This window comes from Mytilus californianus, unplaced genomic scaffold (genome assembly GCF_021869535.1).
Source record: "Mytilus californianus isolate M0D057914Y unplaced genomic scaffold, xbMytCali1.0.p SCAF_10, whole genome shotgun sequence".
NCBI classification, from domain to species: domain Eukaryota; kingdom Metazoa; phylum Mollusca; class Bivalvia; order Mytilida; family Mytilidae; genus Mytilus; species Mytilus californianus.
The window spans coordinates 14787631-14801700 of NW_026262582.1; the positions used below are offsets into that span (position 1 = coordinate 14787631).

General features: G+C 34.0%; 1 protein-coding gene across 3 annotated transcripts in view; it reads left to right on the forward strand.

Annotated features, from left to right (window-relative positions):
• LOC127717657 (hemicentin-2-like) overlaps nt 1–14070 on the forward strand; it is a 72851-nt gene that overhangs the window by 17312 nt on the left and 41469 nt on the right. The window contains exon 10 of one of the 3 annotated variants that reach the window (XM_052223398.1): nt 225–620. The exons of the other annotated variants lie outside the window; for them this stretch is intronic. Within the exon in view, the coding sequence (XP_052079358.1) occupies nt 225–259 (35 nt within the window). The 3' untranslated portion in view covers nt 260–620. Of the gene's footprint in view, nt 1–224; nt 621–14070 lie in introns of those variants that run through there. 3 annotated transcript variants of the gene reach the window in all.

Here is a 14070-nt window from a genome sequence, read left to right on the forward strand (position 1 = left end):
TGTCTAATTCTACTTCTTTTTTTTTTTAAATATTTCGTGAAAGGGCAGCCTTAACATTTGCATAGATTGAATACTAAGTACTCAAGATAACTCACTCAAAACGTTATTTCTATTTTTACTGTGAATTTATATGCTAATCATATCAAAATGTAGCATTAATATATAAACACAATGGATCTGAATTGAGATGATGTATCAAATAGTTTTGTTTTTTACGTTTTCAGGACAAAATCGTCGACTCAAACACGCTCGAACGTAAAACGGTATACCCGATTTTCTCTTTTGATAAGATTATTGTCCATTACCCCCTAAAAATTTCATGAAATGCACATTAATGCTTTAAATTTGATTCAACTTTTAGAGAAATCTGTTGAAATATCATAAATTCATCACTAAAAGAATTCCATAACTAATGAGAGTACTTGGTGTTTCTTGCTCCGATTCCAAATAAAAAATTACATAAAACCAATTACATAACAATGAATTTGACTTTTGTTTACTTCTGCTGAGTCAAACCAAGTTTTACGAGGTTATTCATTTAGCATATTATGACATTTAGACATTTTGATACGGTCCCTTTATATTTTTAATCAGTGTTGGTGTCGGTGTCGGTAAAAGTGTCCGTGTAGATGATTATTGATAATGTCTAGTCTATTAACATTGCTCACGCACATGTACAAAACAATAAAGCTACAAACATATTGAGGTGAATAAGACGTTTTTAAATTCCGATAGACACTTTTACTGCATGCAATTAAAAAGTCCTATTTTCATTCAGTAGCAAAGTTTCGACACCACTGCTGGTGGACTTTTAATCCCCAACTGTAGCATCAGCTCAGTACACTAGTAACATGAATTTCGATTGATCGGCAAAATAAGTATTAACCCTTCTTTTAAAAAGATTACTGAATATATAAATAAGATTGACAATGATTTACATTCATTTCAATTCATTTAAAAATTGTTTAATACCAGTCAGATAGATTCCTTTGCTGACATTCAAGTTAATTTTAGACCCGGTTAAGCTCTATCAAACATATTATCAACGCCCACTTTAAATAATATCAAACATTGTTGAGTCCCGTTAAAGTGCCCGCATGGTGATTCAGATAAGTCATTCAAGGATAAAAAACAAACCCGATCTGTTCCAAACGTTATCGATTTTAAACAAATTTGCTACTCTTTTTGGTGGTGAAATGATAATTAAGATTTCTGTTCTAACCTAATTTGTCATTCTTATGTGCGACGATTTAATGCATTTCAATCGATGCATCTTATCTTTTAGGTATACAAAAATATACAATAAATCTAAAAGTACCGACAATTAAAATAGTTTTCATTAAATGAGATCGTATAGTGTTTATAGAAATATATTTATGATGAAATATTCATTGTCCTCAAACAATACTAATAACATGTTTGAAATAGTTTAAAGGGGTAAATTCAGTAAACAGATTTATGATATTAGGGACCGACCATTTGGGAGAGAGCTTTCTGTTTAACACTGAAGTCATGTGCTCCTCTGTTAAAAGGCATTGATGCCAGTTTGATATTGTGTAACGGGGGTGTGGCTAATTAAAATTGAAAGCATTTTTTAGTTTTTGTCATCTTATTTATATATTCAGAAATCGTTCACTCAAACACGCTCGAACGTAAAACGGTATACCCGATTTTCTGTTTTGATAAGATTATTGTCCATTTCCCCCTAAAAATTTCATGAAATGCACATTAATGCTTTAAATTTGATTCAACTTTTAGAGAAATCTGTTGAAATATCATAAATTCATCACTAAAAGAATTCCATAACTAATGAGAGTACTTGGTGTTTCTTGCTCCGATTCCAAATAAAAAATTACATAAAACCAATTACATAACAATGAATTTGACTTTTGTTTACTTCTGCTGAGTCAAACCAAGTTTTACGAGGTTATTCATTTAGCATATTATGACATTTAGACATTTTGATACGGTCCCTTTATATTTTTAATCAGTGTTGGTGTCGGTGTCGGTAAAAGTGTCCGTGTAGATGATTATTGATAATGTCTAGTCTATTAACATTGCTCACGCACATGTACAAAACAATAAAACTACAAACATATTGAGGTGAATAAGACGTTTTTAAATTCCGATAGACACTTTTACTGCATGCAATTAAAAAGTCCTATTTTCATTCAGTAGCAAAGTTTCGACACCACTGCTGGTGGACTTTTAATCCCCAACTGTAGCATCAGCTCAGTGCACTAGTAACATGAATTTCGATTGATCGGCAAAATAGGTATTAACCCTTCTTTTAAAAAGATTACTGAATATATAAATAAGATTGACAATGATTTACATTCATTTCAATTCATTTAAAAATTGTTTAATACCAGTCAGATAGATTCCTTTGCTGACATTCAAGTTAATTTTAGACCTGGTTAAGCTCTGTCAAACATATTATCAACACCCACTTTAAATAATATCAAACATTGTTGAGTCCCGTTAAAGTGCCCGCATGGTGATTCAGATAAGTCATTCAAGGATAAAAAACAAACCCGATCTGTTCCAAACGTTATCGATTTTAAACAAATTTGCTACTCTTTTTGGTGGTGAAATGATAATTAAGATTTCTGTTCTTACCTAATTTGTCATTCTTATGTGCGACGATTTAATGCATTTCAATCGATGTATCTTATCTTTTAGGTATACAAAAATATACAATAAATCTAAAAGTACCGACAATTAAAATAGTTTTCATTAAATGAGATCGTATAGTGTTTATAGAAATATATTTATGATGAAATATTCATTGTCCTCAAACAATACTAATAACATGTTTGAAATAGTTTAAAGGAATAAATTCAGTAAACAGATTTATGATATTAGGGACCGACCATTTGGGAGAGAGCTTTCTGTTTAACACTGAAGTAATGTGCTCCTCTGTTAAAAGGCATTGATACCAGATTGATATTGTGTAACGGGGGTGTGGCTAATTAAAATTGAAAGCATTTTTTAGTTTTTGTCATCTTATTTATATATTCAGAAATCGTTCATAGATTTGGTACTGACAAGATTCATTACATGCTCTTTTACAACTGTGTTGCCTGCACATGTTAAAGTTTGGGCATTCCAGATAAAGGAATGGACAGAGAAACGATTCGGACACAAGAAATTAAAAAGTAAAATCACAAAAATACTGAACTCCGAGGAAAATCAAAACGGAAAGCCCATAATCAAACGGAAAAATCAAAAGCTCGAACAAATCAAACGTATGGACAACAACTGTTATATTCCTGACTGGGTACAGGCATTTTCTTATGTAGAAAATGGTGGATTAAACCTGGTTTTATAGCTAGCTAAACCTCTCACTTGTATGACAGTCGCATAAAATTCCATTACATTGACAATGATGTGTGAACAAAACAAACAGACATAATAGGTAAAAATGTCAAAAATAGAGGCACAGCAGTCAACATTGTGTTATTATCTTAACCACTATAAAAATAAACAAATATGTAAACAAACATTTACCGTGGCACAATAACAAAGAAACACAAACAGGCAACAAAAATAATGTATTATTGAAAAAGCTGAGATGTTTTGCATATATACATCAAATGAAAAGTTTATATTCTGGCAATTAACACGGCGACAACATGTATTTTGCACATTAGTAATATGTAAATACGACTAGTGTAGATTTCAATGAAAAGAATAAAACATGTTTCCGTAGACAGATGTATCCGAAAATACACATTTAGATTTCAACCTTTAAGGTATCAAATGTCCTATAAATAGTAGTTGAACCTGATTTGGCCAATATGTGTTATCACGACGCGTTTAGGTTTTTTTTGCCTCACATTTAAACTTGTGAACACGCACTAAAAAGTTATAATGAAGCATTTACGACAAACACAATTAGTTAATGTCAAACACTGAATCATTTCTTGCAAAAAAAGTATACAATATGTATTGATTGATATTAAAGTCTTAGATAGATATAAGAAGATGTGGTATGAGTGCCAATGAGACAACTCTCCATCAAAGTCAAAATTTATAAAAGTAAACCATTATAGGTCAAAGTACGGTCTTCAACACGGAGCCTTGGCTCACACCGAACAGCAAGCTATAAAGGGCCCCAAAAATTACTAGTGTAAAACCATTCAAACGGGAAAACCAACGGTCTAATCTATATAAAAAACGAGAAACGAGAAACACTTATGAACCACATCAACAAACGACAACTACTGAACATCAGATTTCTGACTTAGGACAGGTGCAAACAAATGCAGCGGGTTTAAACGTTTTGATGGTACCAAACCTTCACCCTTTTTTGAAACAATAGTGTAACATCACAACATAGAAAGACACACTATAAAATATCAACGTAAATAGCTTAACTCAATCAAAGGACATATTAAGACCAGTGAATATACACTGAACAAATAAATTTGACCTATGATACAATGTAAATACAAAATAAATAAACTTAGTACAATATTACCGTAGAATTTAGGATGTGAAATACCGTTTTTAATCAGTTTTCTACAGGTACAGCCAAATTTACTAATCAAATCTTTGTATCTATGAAAGAATTTAGTAAAAGTTTTACGTAAATTAAGGTAACGAAATCCCTGACTTAATAATTCACCAGTGATGCATTGATTACGTTCGTTAAAACCTATGACATCACTACACACACGGGCATAACAAACGAGTTGGGATATATAAACACCGTATAATGGAGCCAAAGGCACATCGACGTCTAAAAAAGGAAAATTAACAATAGGGAATGAAATATGAAAAAATATCATCTAGATAACGGAAGGTATTGTTGAATGTATCAAGCAAATGTAACAATGACATGTCTTTACTGAGTTTGGTAATAAACTGAGATTCATAGCAATACAGGAATAAATCTGCTATTAAAGGGGCGCAGTTAGTGCCCATAGAAATACCTACTACTTGTCGATACACTTTATCGCCGAAACGTACGTATATGTTAGATGTATGATTTATTTTATTAGTTGTTATTGGCTTAAACTAGCTGTCAGTAACTGCGAGTACTCTCAGATCTGTACTTCAGAAAACTCCATACAAACATCTGCAAGTTCTACGAAGGAATTGTCCATTATATTGACAAAAGTTCGCAGTGAAAGAGGATCTTCAGAAATACTGTGAAACTGTTAACTCGTATCGTGGTGTTAACTATACGTGGATTCTTAAAAACTCAAAAGAACTTCTGAATAATTTTAAATCTCGATCTTTCTCTGAAATTATTTTTATCAAAACTTTAGATTTTTCAAACCAGTCAGTGTGGCATGTTTCTTTGGAATTTTGGAAATGGTCATCGTTACCATGGAAACAGCAAAAATGTCAAACATTTCAAAATGCTCCAAACTTAATGAAAATTTATATGAATGTTAACTGGCAAGTAAAGGTGACCCTTTTGAATTTAGAATTTCAAAAATGGCTGCCGCTACCATCATGGCCATGGAAACAGCAAAAATGTGAAAATTTTTAAATCGCTCCAAAACTACTGAAACATCACAGCAATGTTTACAGGCATGTATACATCAAGCATTCAACTTTCGAATTTTCAAAATGGCTGCCGTTTAGTGACTATGGGAAGGTTGACTTCCGCTATTGCTTGCAATAGCAATTCTAGTTATGGCACCCTCAAATGTTGGGGTGACATATTGTTATTCTACGTTTCTTTTTTTTTTTCTTCTTATTATTATTATGGCACCCTCAACGGAGTTGGGGTGACATATTGTTATTTTTCGTTTCTTTATTTTCTTTTTATTATTATGGCATCCTCAACGGAGTTGGGGTGACATATTGTTATTGTTCGTTTCTTTTTTTTTCTTTTTATGGCACCCTCAACGGAGTTGGGGTGACATATTGTTATTGTTCGTTTCTTTTTTTCTTCTTCTTATTATTATTATATTTATTCTTCCACACTTTTTTGTCCATGCTATTTCTCAGAATTGGCTTAAACAATATTGATGGAACTATACCATAATGTAGACCACTATATAAAATTGCGCAATCGGGGTATGGCATTTTTAAAATGGCCACCGTTACCATGGAAACAGAACAAATGTAAAAAATAAAATTTAAGTTTTTGGTGAATATTTTGAGTATGCCTGAACTTAAAATCATCAAATTTATATCTATTGTTGGTGTCCACTATATACAGGTTTTAGACAATTTTGAGAATCATTGGAACTACTATATTGCTAAATATGTTTAGCATTAAACCCTATGGGAAACTTAAAAGTAGCATTTACATGCATACTATGGCAGGTCAAACTCGCTGGTTCTGTAATGGCAATGTTCCTGTTATGTTCCAATGTTGTATGTATCATTGGAATTTTGAAAATGGTCACCGTTACCATAGAAACAGACAATAGGGGAAGGGTGCCATCCGCTATTGCTTGCAATGGCAAATCTAGTTATTATTCTTATTCTTCTCTTCCTGACCCCTTAAACTGTCCTACCATTTTCTTGGAAGCTATAGAGGATGGAAACTTTATATTTATTATGGGTATGGGTCTGTATCATGGGGATTGCAGAACCCAAAATTCATGATACCATGGTGTCCACTTGGCATAATTAGGGGGCCTCAAAGATGGGTCATTTCTTAAATTTGCTGCTGTATGTAGAGTAGATAGAATCATGATTACTTCTATGAATATTTAGAGACACATGTCCATTTCAACATGGAACATTTTTTATTTCAGCTGGGGGTCTCCTTGTCATAATTTGAGGGGGGTGAATTTTCATGGAACATTCTAGAACATCAGTGTTGAATTAATTCTAGAGAAATAAAATGTTATATGATGGTATATTATTATGGGTAGCACCATATGCAGCAGCAGTTTGACTTTGGAATTTTTAAAATGGCCGCCGTTACCATGAAAACTGCAAAAATGTGAAAAATTTCAAAATGCTTTAAACTTAATGAATCTTTACACAAATGTTGATTAGCATATATAAATGTGGCATTTGACTTTAGAATTTCCAAAATGGCCGCCGTATCCATGGATACTGCGAAAATGTGATTTTTTTTAAATGCTTCAAACTGAATGAAATTTTACACAAATGTTAACTGGCATATGATGATGTGCTATTAAACTTTGGAATTTCCAAAATGGCTGCCGTTACAATTGATACCGCAGAAAAATTATTGGGGTTCAGTTTTTGCGACTTTTGTGTTAGCATCCTAACACAAGATTACTAGTTATGGCACCCTCAACGGAGTTGGGGTGACATATTGTTATTCTACGTTTCTTTTTTTTCTTCCACACATTTTGTCCACGCGATTTCTCTAAATCCAATGGAACAATGTTGATGGAACTCTACTATATTGAGGACCCCCATGTGAAGTTTTGCACGAAGCATGGAATGGTTCAAGATGGCGACCCCTTTTTATGAAAACGGAACAAATGTGAAAAAATCCAGTTTTTGGTTTTGGTGAACTATTTGGATATGCTTAAACTTAGAATCATTATATTTTAATACAATGTAGGTGTCTATATACTGGTGTTGGATAATTTTGGCAATCATTGGAACTACTATGTTGCCATGGAAACTACACCAAAAATTTCAAAAATATCAAAATGCTCCAAACTTAACGAAACTTCACAGTAACGATGAGCAACATTGGAAGATGTGGCATTTGGAGTTAGAATTTCCAAAATGGCTGCTGTTACCATGGAAACAATGCAAAAAGGTCAAAATGCTACAAAAACTTCAGGGTTTGGTGAATAATTTTGGTATGCTTTAACTTAAAATCATTAAATCTTTATACAATATAGTTGTCCATTATATTCAGGTTTTGAATGATTTTGACAATCATTGGAACTACTATGTTACCATGGATACAGGAGCAAAAATTTCAAAATTTTCAGCATGCTTCAAACTTAATGAAACTTCTTTATAATGTTGACTGTCATGTGTGGAAACGGCAATTAGCGTTGTAATTTCCAAAATGGTTACCGTTACCATGGAAACAAGGCAAAAAAAGAAAAAAATTATGCGTAAAATTTGTAAATCCGCTAAATGTATTAAAAAATAACAGAAAGACGTATAGACATCAGTATATATGTGCAGTGACTGTTTAAAATGTTTAAACTGGCTGCAATCTAGTGACAATAGGGGAAGGGTGCAATCCGCTATTGCTTGCAATGGCAAATCTAGTTATTATTCTTATTCTTCTCTTCCTGACCCCTTAAACTGTCCTACCATTTTCTTGGAAGCTATAGAGGATGGAAACTTTATATTTATTATGGGTATGGGTCTGTATCATGGGGATTGCAGAACCCAAAATTCATGATACCATGGTGTCCACTTGGCATAATTAGGGGGCCTCAAAGATGGGTGGGGTCAAAAAAGTTTTACATTTCTTAAATTTGCTGCTGTATGTAGAGTAGATAGAATCATGATTACTTCTATGAATATTTAGAGACACATGTCCATTTCAACATGGAACAATTTTTATTTCAGCTGGGGGTCTCCTTGTCATAATTTGAGGGGGGTGAATTTTCATGGAACATTCTAGAACATCAGTGTTGAATTAATTCTAGAGAAATAAAATGTTATATGATGGTATATTATTATGGGTAGCACCATATGCAGCAGCAGTTTGACTTTGGAATTTTTAAAATGGCCGCCGTTACCATGAAAACTGCAAAAATGTGAAAAATTTCAAAATGCTTTAAACTTAATGAATCTTTACACAAATGTTGATTGGCATATATAAATGTGGCATTTGACTTTAGAATTTCCAAAATGGCCGCCGTATCCATGGATACTGCGAAAATGTGATTTTTTTTAAATGCTTCAAACTGAATGAAATTTTACACAAATGTTAACTGGCATATGATGATGTGCTATTAAACTTTGGAATTTCCAAAATGGCTGCCGTTACAATGGATACCGCAGAAAAATTATTGGGGTTCAGTTTTTGCGACTTTTGTGTTAGCATCCTAACACAGGATTACTAGTTATGGCACCCTCAACGGAGTTGGGGTGACATACTGTTATTCTACGTTTCTTTTTTTTCTTATTATTTTTCTTGCACACATTTTGTCCGCGCGAGTTCTTGGAATCCAATGGACCAATGTTGATGGAACTCTACTATAATGAGGACCCCCATGTAAAGTTGTGCACCTTGCTATGGAATGGTAAAAAATGGCCGCCGTTTCCATGGAAACAGCAAAAATGCGAAACAAATCATGTGTTCCTAATTTGGAAGAAACTCCACAGGAATGTTAACTAGCATGTGCTGATTTGCAGTTTGACTTTGGAATTTTCAAAATGGCTGCCGTTACCATGGAAACAGCTAAAATATCAAAAATTCTAACTCTTTCGTTATAAGACCCAACTGGATGAAACTTTATGAAAATGTTACCCAGTATGCTAAGATGTCAAGACAATATTTGGATAGTCCAAAATGGCCGCCGTTGTCATGGAAACGTGGGGCAAGTTTTACATTGACCCTATGGGAAAATGCATAAAATCAGCATTTTCTTAAAGAGTATTTCACCAAAGTCAGTGAAACTGTATTGATATATAACATGACATGTGGCAATAAGATGTCTGCTTTTAGAATTTTGGAATTGTCCACTGTAACCATGGAAACAGCAAAAATGTCCATAATTTCAAAAACAATCAAAATGCTGCAACTGGATGAAACTTTACAGAAATAGTAACTGGCAAAGGCAGAGTTGCATTTTGCAGTTGGAATTTTTAAAATGGCCGCCGTAACCATGGAAACAGCAAAAATGTCAAAAAATTCAAAATGCTCCAAACTTAATTAAACTTTACAAAAATGATAATTTGCATGTGTAGATGCCCTCTTTTACTTTGGAATTTTCTAAATGGCTGCCGCTCGCCTGGCACTTGGGGAAGGGTGCCATCCATTATTGCTGGCAATGGCAAATCTAGTTATTATGGCACCCTCAACGGAGTTGGGGTGACATACTGTTATTCTACGTTTCTTTTTTTTTCCTTATTTTTCTTCCACACATTTTGTCCGCGCGAGTTCTTGGAATCCAATGGACCAATGTTGATGGAACTCTACTATAATGAGGACCCCCATGTAAAGTTGTGCACCTTGCTATGGAATGGTAAAAAATGGCCACCGTTTCCATGGAAACAGCAAAAATGCGAAAAAGTTCAAAGTGTTCCAAACTGGTAGAAACTCCACAGGAATGGTAACTGGCATGTGCTGATTTGCAGTTTGACTTTGGAATTTTCAAAATGGCTACCGTTACCATGGAAACAGCTAAATTATCAAAAAATCTAATTCTCTCGTTATAAGACCCAACTGGATGAAACTTTATTAAAATGTAATCGTTATGCTAAGATGTCAAGACAATATTTGGGTAGTCCAAAATGGCCGCCGTTGTCATGGAAATTGGGGGCAAGTTTTACATTGACCCTACGGGAATATGCATATAATCTGCATTTTCTTAAAGAGTATTTCACCAAAGTCAATGAAACTTTTTTGATATATAACATGAAATGTTGCAATGAGATGCCTGCTTTTAGAATTTTGGAATTATCCACTGTAACCATGGAAACGGCAAAAATTTCAAAAATTTCAAAATGCTCTAAACTTAATGAAACTTTACAAAAATGATATTTAGGATCTGTAGATGCACTCTTTGACTTCGGAATTTTCTAAATGGCTGCCGCTCGCCTGGCAATGGGGGAAGGGTGCCATCCGCTATTGCTTGCAATTGCAAATGTCGTTATTATGTCACCTGATCGACAATGTCGGGTGACATATTGCTTTTCCTCTGTTTCTTTTTCCCTATTATTATTATTATTATTATTATTTTTCTTCCACCTACTTTTGTCCGCCCGTTTTCTCAGAGCCAAAAGAACCAATCTAAATGATGGGGCACTATAACAAGGAACCCTGACTTTCGAGTTGCAGTGCAACTTTGGAACTAAAAAATGGCTGCCGTTACCATGGAAACAGAAAAAAATGTGAAAAAAAAATAAAAATTGCAAATCCATTAAATCTTTCATTATGAGACCCAACTGGATGAAACTTTAGTGGAATGTAGCCTGGCATGCCAAGATGTGTTGACCATATTTAGAAGTTCCAAAATGGCTGCCATTACCATGGAAACTGGAGAAACATTTACCATTAGCCCCTATGGGAAATTCTTAAAAGTAGCATTTACTCACTTATAATGGTAGGTCAAATTCCATGATTCTTTCATGGTATATTCCTGGTCATCTCCCAAAGTTGCATCTGTCTTTAAAATTTTAGAATCGGTCACTGTTACCATGGAAACAGCACAAATTCAAAAATGTTCAAAAATTTCAAAATGCTCCAAACTTTATGAATTTTGAAATATAAATGTTAACTGGCAATTATAAATGAGACTTCTGGCTTTGGAATTTCCAAAATGGCCGCCGTTGCCATGGAAACTGCAAAATTGTATAAAAATTTCAAAATGCTCCAAATGTTCTGAATATTTACAGACAGATGTAAAGCCATGCATATATGTCCATTCACTGTTTAAAATTTTCAAAATGGCTGCCGCTTAGAGGCAATGGGGTGAAGGGTGACATCCGCTATTGCTTGCAATGGCAAATCTAGTTATTATTATTATTTTTCTTCCACCTTATTTTGTCCGCCCGTTTTCTCAGAACTAAAGGAACCAATCTAATTGATGGGGCACTATAACAAGGAACCCTGACTTTCGAGTTGCAGTGCAACTTTGGAACTAAAAAATGGCTGCCGTTACCATGGGAACAGAAAAAATGTGAAAAAAAAAAAAAAATTGCAAATCCATTAAATCTTTCATTATGAGACCCAAATGGATGAAACTTTAGTAGAATGTAGCCTGGCATGCAAAGATGTGTTGACCATATTTAGAAATTCCAAAATGGCTGCCATTACCATGGAAACTGGAGAAACATTCACCATTAGCCCTTATGGGAAATTCTTAAAAGTAGCATTTACTCACTTATAATGGTAGGTCAAATTCCATGATTCTTTCATGGTATATTCCTGGTCATCTTTCGAAGTGGCATCTGTCTTTAAAATTTTAGAATCGGTCACTGTTACCATGGAAACAGCACAACTTCAAAAATATACAAAAATTTCAAAATGCTCCAAACTTGATAAAACTTCACAGAAATGTCAACTGAGATGTGCAGAGTTGCTATTTGTCTTTGGAATTTTCAAAATGGACGCCGTTGCCATGGAAACAGCAAAAAAACAATAACAAAAAAACAACATAAAACACCTCGTAAACTTGAGGCAAAATTATGTAATCAAGAGTATGTGCATACGATCAAATACAAATCCGTACTACAAAACATCTTCTAGAATATGCTAGAAGAAAAAAAATATATTATTTAACGTGCTTCTTTTCTAAACAAAAATCGTGCTTTGAAGAGAAAATCGCCACCGAGAGAGAGAGAAAACACTAAGAGTACATATTAGTGACTTTTCTGTACTTGCATTAAAGTACACATCCGTGAATCACACACCTGCTAAAATATACACATTAGCTGAAATCAATCGATGAACGTGTAATTTAATTGTACAAGATAAGATACATGTATCGTGTGATACACGAGCTTTTGAAGAACAAAATGAACAGTTAGTATGCCGCTCCGTCAATATATACACATGTTGTCTGTCCAAGGTCCCCTCTAAAAAGAATATAAATGTGCTAAGTCCACGATAATATACTTGCGCATCACGTGACGCCACGTTCTTCCTCGCGCGTGGCTCTATTTTTAGATTATAAAGAATTCCCAAACTATGTATAGAACTCAAACTTATTCTACGGGAAGAGAAAAAAAGAGTTGCGGGTGGGGGGGGGGGGGGGGGGGATCAAAGACATGCCAATTCCAGCATGTATAATAGATGTGCCATTTGACTTTGGTACACTCAAAATGGTTGCTACTACGGTGACAATGTCCAGTACAGGGTGACATCCTCCGCTATTGCTTGCAATAGCAAATCTGGTGTTAGAATAACTCAATCGCCATTCATTTTTTCTAATGTAAGAGGAGGAGAGTATTTTTCTCAATCCTACGTGTAAAATTGTGCGTTAGATATCTTTAACTGAACAACACAAAACGTATAGACATTGAATAAATCAATGTAAAATGTGTCATTTTAGGCTATACAAAGTATTTATAAATCAATCAAATCATGATTAAAGTGATCAAATCATGATAAGAGATCAATCAATCAAGTTTTGATATCAAACAAGTAATTAATCAAGTGTAAAATTAAAAAAAACGTCCCCTCACCATTTTACAAACTGTCAATCAGTCGATCGATCAATCAATAAATCAAACGATCAATTGATTGATCAATCGTGATCACTAACCATCAATCAATCATTCCACAAATCATCCCGTTGAATTTATGAAAGAAAGTACCTTTAATTCACTTTTGATCAATCGTTTTTTGCGTATTATTATGTCACCCGATCGACAATGTCGGGTGACATATTGCTTTTCCTCTGTTTCTTTTTCCCTATTATTATTATTATAACTATTATTAAGTCGCCAAAACGGAGTTTTGAGGCCTTTATGTTTTTGTCCCGTTTCTTCTTCTTCTTATTATTATTATTATTATTATTCTTAACCCTAATTTGTCCGACCATTTTCTTCCAAGCCTTAAATGATGGAAACTCTATATTTGGTATGATGTTGGGGTAGTATACCTAGGGGTGCATTCACTATTTTTTAAATCAAATGGGGTCAGCTTGGCACTATTTGGGGGCCGGAACATGGGTGGGGTCATTTTTCGACTATTGATTCGTTACTGGTAGAACCTTTAAGTTTTGTGTAATACAAGAGACCGATGTTCAGGTGTCCATTCCACATTTTTTTATTTCAGCCCGGTTTCATCTTGGCATTATTTAAGGGGGTCAATTTTCATGGAACATTCTAGAACAATAGTCATGTGATTAGTCATGTGATAGTGTTGAATTATTCCTATGTACTTTTTATGTTATATAATGATAGATTATTACAGGTAGCACCATATGTAGCTGTAATTCGACTTTGGAATTTTTAAAAGGGCCGCCGTAACCA